The sequence below is a fragment of the Montipora foliosa genome, chromosome 12 (genome assembly GCF_036669935.1).
Source record: "Montipora foliosa isolate CH-2021 chromosome 12, ASM3666993v2, whole genome shotgun sequence".
NCBI lineage: Eukaryota > Metazoa > Cnidaria > Anthozoa > Scleractinia > Acroporidae > Montipora > Montipora foliosa.
In genome coordinates, this window is record NC_090880.1 from 26032068 (window position 1) to 26039567 (window position 7500).

At 40.9% G+C, this 7500-nt stretch overlaps 1 protein-coding gene across 1 annotated transcript in view; it reads left to right on the forward strand.

Annotated features, from left to right (window-relative positions):
* The window catches only part of LOC137978619 (uncharacterized), a 61504-nt gene that overhangs the window by 7907 nt on the left and 46097 nt on the right, over nt 1–7500 (forward strand). Inside the window, exon 4 of the mRNA XM_068825621.1 lies at nt 1078–1677. Coding sequence (XP_068681722.1) covers nt 1104–1677 — 574 coding nt within the window. The 5' untranslated portion in view covers nt 1078–1103. The remainder of the gene's footprint in view (nt 1–1077; nt 1678–7500) is intronic.

The window sequence follows — 7500 nt, forward strand, 5'->3', positions numbered from 1 at the left end:
CTGTAGGACAAAAAAAGAAAGTAGTGGAATTAAATTACCGGTTTGTGAACATTATCGCAATATATATTTTATACACACATTGTTTTGTTTGTTTTTGTTTTACGAGACATCTGGTTTGTCTCTTCTACTGGGCAACCCTGTCCAGAGGGAAGGAGCACGAACAGGACTCGAGGTCCTATGCGAGGTGCTCCACCCTACCCTATCCAGACCAGAAAGACCAGACCACAACACCGGGAACTGCATGCCCTACTCTTTACGACAAATGTGCGGGTTCTTTTACGTCCCACAGGATTATGAACATTGAAGGGTTGTGAGACGGGACCTCCGGCTTAAACAATAAACTGAGTAAATGCCTGGATGATTATTGATGGCTCAGTTGCATGAAATAGCTTAAATTACGCACTCTTGAGTTTGTTTGGTACCTCAAAGTCGACAAATTAAGGCTCGTCTTTGCAAGACTCACGTCTACCGAATCTGACTTTTTTTCAATTAAGACCTCATCCATGCATTCAGGTATATTACCGTGCACGATCATGTCTCAGTTGCATTGAACAAGTTTATTTCCCTACTCCTGAGTTTGTTCGGTAATTCAAAGTGGACAAAGCCTATTTATTTCACTTTTATACCGTGATTTAGAAAACATATACCAGGAATGTAGGCACTCCGTATTTATATATCTGACAAACAGCATGTTGACAAACGGACGAAAACTTTGCTTTTTGTTTCTTGGTTTTGAATTCATATTAAAATAAAGTTGCATAACAAGAAACAAAATATCAACTGCAAGCTTCTGGAGCCGTCGAGGTTTTTTTTTTTCGAGTGATGAAAGTGCTAACCCTCAAGTGTCCTTTTAGTCACGTGACCTGCTGTTTTGTTACAGGACCGGACGTTAACTCATATTCACGATCTCGATTTGCGGCCTGGCACTGGATTTCAATCGCCTCTCTTATCTTTGTTCCGAGTCGGATAACCTCTCTTGCGATTACAGTTGTGTAGTATTTTGAATTCTAAAAATGGCGAGTTAAATCGCTAATATTCACTGTAGTACCTACTAATTTAGGTTCCGCATCATTGTAGAGGCCGCATAAAACCGAGCACCTTCAATGGCAGCTCCCGCACCGTCGCCCTTGGCCAGCAGTACAGAGAAGACCAACGGAGCTAAGCTGAGGAGACTTCTCATTGATGGCGGGACAACAATTCTGAGGAACATTTTTGACAAGTATCATCCTCCTGCAAGCCTAGCTGCTGACCTCAAAGTTAACTATTCAACATTATACAATCTCTTGAGGAAAAGGGTTATACGTCAAGCTCAGTGGGACCAACTGTTCCCTCCTAGTGGAACCAAACCTGATTCCAACTCTTTCGACGTCACTCTTCTATTCCTGCTTTTGAACACCATTTGTGGGCTATCCCCTCCTCCATCCGGTTGGCACACTAAGCCACCACCAAGTGACACCTCTCTTGAGGCAAACCTTGTTCGCATTAAGATTTTCCGCAATGAATTGTATGGTCATGTGTCTTCCACTGGTGTTGATACGCCAACCTTCAAGACCCTATGGCAGGAAATTACTGCTGTTCTTATTTCTCTTGGGCTGGATCAGGCAGAGATTGACAGATTACAGGCAGAGCGTTGCGGAGAAGACGATCACATCAACGTTTTAACTGACTGGGCAGATAGTGAACAAAAAATAAAGTCTGAGCTGAAAGAGGTGAAACGAGATGTTAAGGAAGTACTTCAAACCCAGCTAGAAGATCGCAAAACTCAACAGGAGAGTAGTTCCAGGTTGGAGCAAGTGCTTGAAGTTCTTCAGAACCACTCAGAAGACCACAGTTCACTTCATGATACTATCTCAAAATTGGATGAAATACATCAGATCGAAAACGAAACCCGTGATGCTATTAAAGAAGTACGTCAGACCAAACTAGAAGACCACAAAACACTTCAGGATGCCGTTTCCAAATTAGAGGGAATATCCCAGGGGCTAGAAAGCTTGAGCAAGAAGCGTGAGATGGACAGAGCAGATGAATTGCTCAGAAACCTGGCTAAGTCCGAGTTCAAAGGAGATATTGAATATCATGCACAGAGATTCCAGGACGGAACCCGTGAATGGATCTTCAAAAGAGTTGACGACTGGCTAGATGATAGAACGTCCCAAAACCGGGCGATGGTAATTAGTGGAAATGCAGGGATGGGAAAATCAGTTATCTCTGCGGTCACGTGCAAACGAATGCAGGAGGCTGGTAGACTTTCAGGAAGCCACTTTTGTCAACATAAAAATGTGCGTTACAGAAGTCCTCAGCTAATGCTTCAGTCTTTGGCTTCTCATCTCAGCCACACTTTACCAGAGTACAAGAAATCTCTCGTGGAACAGCTCTCAAGAAACCTGGGGCCTGTTGAACTCAATAGCATGGGCGTGGAAGAGCTATTCGCGCTACTTTTAAAGGAACCACTTAACAATGTAAAAGACCCAGGAAGAAATATCCTAATGGTGATAGATGGACTGGACGAGAGTGAGTATCAAGGACGCAATGAGCTTCTCGATGTGATTGCAAATCAGTTCTCCAAGCTTCCTCAGTGGATTCGTTTTTTTCTCACAACTCGATCAGAAATAAACATCGCAGACAGCCTGAAACATTTGCAACCCCTACATCTTGATGAAAATCAGGAAGAGAACTTGAAAGACATTCGACTATTCTTTGAAATGCAGCTGAGTCCTAAGATTGCGGTAGAGCAAAAAGATGTTCTCCTCACAAAACTGGTTGAGAAATCTGAAGGCGTTTTTCTTTATGCTTTTTTCTTGATTGATCACATCCAAGTGAATTTTCCACTTCTTACCCCTGAGCAGCTGGAGAGCAGCTTACCTTTAGGTATTTCGTCCGTCTATCTTTCCCATTTCAAACGGTTAGAGAATGAACTTCGCAAAGAGCTGAAGATGGACGAAGACCAAGTATTGAGGTTTTTGTGCGCCTTTACCGCTTCCAGAGAACCTTTGCCAGTAGCGTTTGTTTCTAGACTGTTGAACCCAAATGGAAGGTCCTTGTCTGCTCAGCGAAGAATAAACAAAGCAATTGCCTGCATCTCTTCGCTTTTGCCAGTTCGTGATGAGTGTCTTCACTTTTTCCACAAATCAATCAAAGACTGGTTGACGAATACCTCGTGCTATGGTCAACATGATTTCACCGTGGACGAGAAGGAAGGCCACGAGATTCTCTTCAACCTTTGCAGGAATGAGCTTGACAATATCAAGCGAAGGGGTGTACATAAACCACCCTTCAGTGACACTGAAAGGTACGCCTTGCAACATGGTGTCCAGCACATGATTGAGCTGAGGGGATCGGGCGAAAGTCCAAGACCTTGTGATGTAGAAGACCTGGTTAATACGTATGTGACCGATTTGGAACTCATTTATGCCAAACTTTGTGTGAAGAGCACAGGTTCCTCGGAGGATATTTTCAGTGTTCAAAAGCATATTAAGCCAATTTTACTCAGTGAGCGAAGTAAGTCTCTTTTAATCTCTTTGCTAAAAGTGCTTAGAAAACACTCTTATCTGTTAAGAGACCATCCGCAACTTTGGTTCCAAAGTTTGATCAATGAAGGACCTCCTGAGCTATCATCTGAAGCTGCAATCATCCTCGAAAACAGGCTTCCCGCCGTGCCGTACATGAAATACTTAGACAATCAAGAAGAAAGTGGAGCGATTAAAGCGCGATTTTACTGTTCAGATACGGTGGCTTGTTTCGATGTTTCACCTGAACTGGACTACATGGTGTGCGAATGCCGCGATGGAACGATCCACTTGTGGTCTCTCGAGACTGCTCACTTGGAATGGAGTCGACCTTCCTTAATTAACAGAGAGTTTCCATATGTGTATCCTGATGGAGGCGCGTATCGTAAGATAGATGATATTTTGACTTTTTACCGTTCTGTGGTTTTTCATCCACGTGGTAAGTCAGTCCTACCGGGGACCCTCAGAAGTGTTTACACTCTCGAAGGAGACTGCATTTCCTTTTATCCTAATAGTAACTGCACATTTTCACATTGTGCTTTTCCTACAGACAAACGAACCATTTTAACAGACTGTTTTGATAATCCAAAAGAAGTTGTCTTGTGGAGTATGGAATCTGGTGAAGAGCTAAGGCGAATAAGTTGGAATGATGTTATTACATCTTTTGCGGTTTCCAACGATGGTTCAGAAATTGCTTTTGCCGACGTGACTGGTTCTATCTACCTTGATGTGTCTAAAGAACCAAAACACTTGTTCAAGTGCGGCGTGGCACGTGGTATGATGCACTTCACAAAAGACAACAAGGCCCTGGTCTGTGGCTACCTCCCTTATAAGATAGACAATCTCGGATGGGGTCGGTTTGGTTGGGTGTGCGACGGTCGCCCGCACTTTATCATTCTTCCATTTAAAACTCCCTCTCTATCTCAACATGACTTCATCTTGTGGCCCATTGAACCAAAGACTCAGGAAATAGAATATATTTTTGATGACGGTTTACTGTTGGGCCTGGTGAAAAATGTGTGCAGTGTCTTTTCATCGTTAGATACAGGATTCTACAAGTGGCTTGATAATGGAACAGCACTGGTTGGTAGCCCATCGTTTAAGTACGTCGCGGCAATTCATGTTGACTCGCTAATTGAAGAGAATTGGCCTTTCACCAGACAAGTGGTCAAAGAAGTTGTATTTTCTTCTGAAGGAGATGTCGTTTATTCCATTTCCTCAAAAGATAAAAGTTATTCCATTTCCTCAAAAGATAAAAGTTATGATGCCAGTGCGGTTCTAGTGACCGTACTCCGAATGTCAAGTCAAGAAATCTTGTTTAAAAAGTCTTTCACTTGCCCATCACTGTCGCTTGTCCCCGTGAAGGAAGGTGTTGTACTATGTTTGAAGGATAAAGTACCAGAGCTTTGGAATTTTGAGCTGACCGAGTGCATTCGACAAATTCCCAAACTAAAGGGAACTAAAAAGCTTATTCGTTTATCAGATGAACTGATAGCCTGTGAATGGTATCGTCGTACATTAACACCTGAAGAATTATCGGATTTTGGTTATCCAGCAGAGACAGATAATTCCCTGGAACTTCATGCAGAAGATGACTTAATGGAAGATAACGAAGCTCTGCATCATGATAACTTCACAGATGAAGAAACGTCAGACGATTCATCAACGACAGACCTTTGGCTTTTTGTGGACATCGTCAATGTTACCAGTGGAGAGTGTGTTTCATCTACATGTATCAAGAAAAGGGCAAGTTATGACCACCTTGTATTTGTTTCATGCAACAGTCAGAACCTGCTGTTAGTCTGCACCATGGATGAATTAGACTTTTTGGAGGGGGATGAGTTAACTGTTACTTTAGGAAAAAACAACTCCTTTTCCTGTGTATGGAAAAGAAAAGAAGCGCGATACGACATTCGTTCCTTTACGCCATATTTCATGTTCTCCCCTGAAGAAGAATTTGTAGTGACGTGGGCTTCCTTCAGTTCAGGCCATGGAGTACACATTCTTGATGCAAAAACTGGAGAGACACAGCGCACTTTGCTCGAAGACCAAGATGACATTGTTGATTGTAAGTTCGTTGTTAATGGCGAGTCTCTGGTTTGCTGCAGTGAGGACAATTTCCTCCGATTGTTTGACATCAGATCTGGTGATCTACTTAGCGTGCTAGACGTTGAAGAGCAACCCTGCTGTTTAGGAGCCTGTTTGGACAAGCCTCTTGTCGCCATTGGCTTATGGGGCGCCAGATTGAAATTCGTCCATATCAAGTTGCCAAGTGACCAGGACGCTTAAGGGAAGAAAGGTGAGAATTAATGGCTTAATGCTACTGTTCTAAGTGATTTCCTTCAGCTAGCTGCATCACGCATGGCTGTAATAGTATGCCGCTATTAATAGCAACAGTACACGGAAGTGCAGTGAGAAATAAAGTTTTGACACCATCTTTGTACAATAGACCTCTTTCATAATGGCGGCCAAATAAAATATTATTTTGTTTTAATGCTAATAAGCCCTACTAGCCTCGATACGACGAGCAAATTTCAAAAGAATATTTGTTTCAAAACGAGGGCAGTAGGTCTAATTAACATAAATACAAAAGAATATAAGGTAGGTCGCTATTTATGAAACTGGTCTATATTTATACGGTTATACAGGACACCAAAAAGGTGTTTTGAATACACCAATTTCAATATATTTAAATTCAGCCTTACACAATTGACCTCAGCACGAGGCTCTGAGGAATAAATCTCACAAATTCTGTAGTTCTTCTCCAGATCCTCGTACTGAGGTCTACTGTTTTTGGCTGAATTTTAAGATATCGAGATTGGTCTATTGAAGTAGTAACAGTAATCCTCCGTCCATGGGAATTTTCCCCTACTTTGTCTACTATTTAATGTTCATCCTGTGTCCAATCTTCTTCTATATGTGGCTTGCATTATTTTTAAGTGTTTCCTTTCCTTAACGTCAGTATCCCACTGAGTTTGGTACAATTCAAGGCCCATTTTGCTTCTTCAAGAGGGTTGATAAGAAAACGTTTTACTTCATGAATTTGACTAAAATGTTGCTTTTTAACGTTTGTGAGAGTTAACATCATCAAGTAAACTCAAAACTCCAACATATGAATGTAAAGTACTAAAGCACTTCTCAGTGATTGCCAAGGAATACCTCTCAAGACTGCTAATTCGGTTTAAACTTAAATTAAGGCCTAGAATTAAAACCTCTCCGAAGGCAGGTGACAAGAATGGTGTAGATTTTACCCACTTACTTCAGTCTGTCAGTTAATCCTGTATACTTTTGTCTTCGCTTTTCAGCTGTGCTTCCGTCAGTACATTTAAGTTTTGTTACCGCACTCTCTTGAACAGAAATTGGATGAGCGTAATCACACTGCCCAAATAAATATTTTTGAACTTGAGCAATCGATGAATTCGTCATTAATTTTAGGTGTTTAGCAGCTTGGGTGCTACTCGCAGTCACTACATGTCTATCTTTGGCAGGTTTCGGTGACAAACAGAAGTGAATTACACTTGGATGCTATTCTCGATGTTGTCAGTTACTGGAACGTTTGAAAGCAGATGTCAGAGCGCGGTGGAGTCCACCAGCGTGGGATTAGTTTTGATCCAAGTTGAGTAGCAGTTACTCTGAACATTTCAGATGGGCATATGTAAAGTAACTTTATAAGGGAATTAATTTTACATTAAACACTATTTATGTTCATATCTAAGAGGTAAAGCTATGTTAGAGTGATTCCTAAGGGATTCCGTGTACTATTATTATTATTATTATTATTATTATTATCATTATCATTATCATTATCATTATCATTATCATTATCATTATCATTATCATTATCATTATCATTATCATTATCATTATCATTATCATTATCATTATGATTATTATTATTATTATTATTATTATTATTATTATAACATTTTGCCATTTTACAATAAATTTACATTTAATGATTAAAGTTAAGATAAGAAATTAAATATGGCGAGGA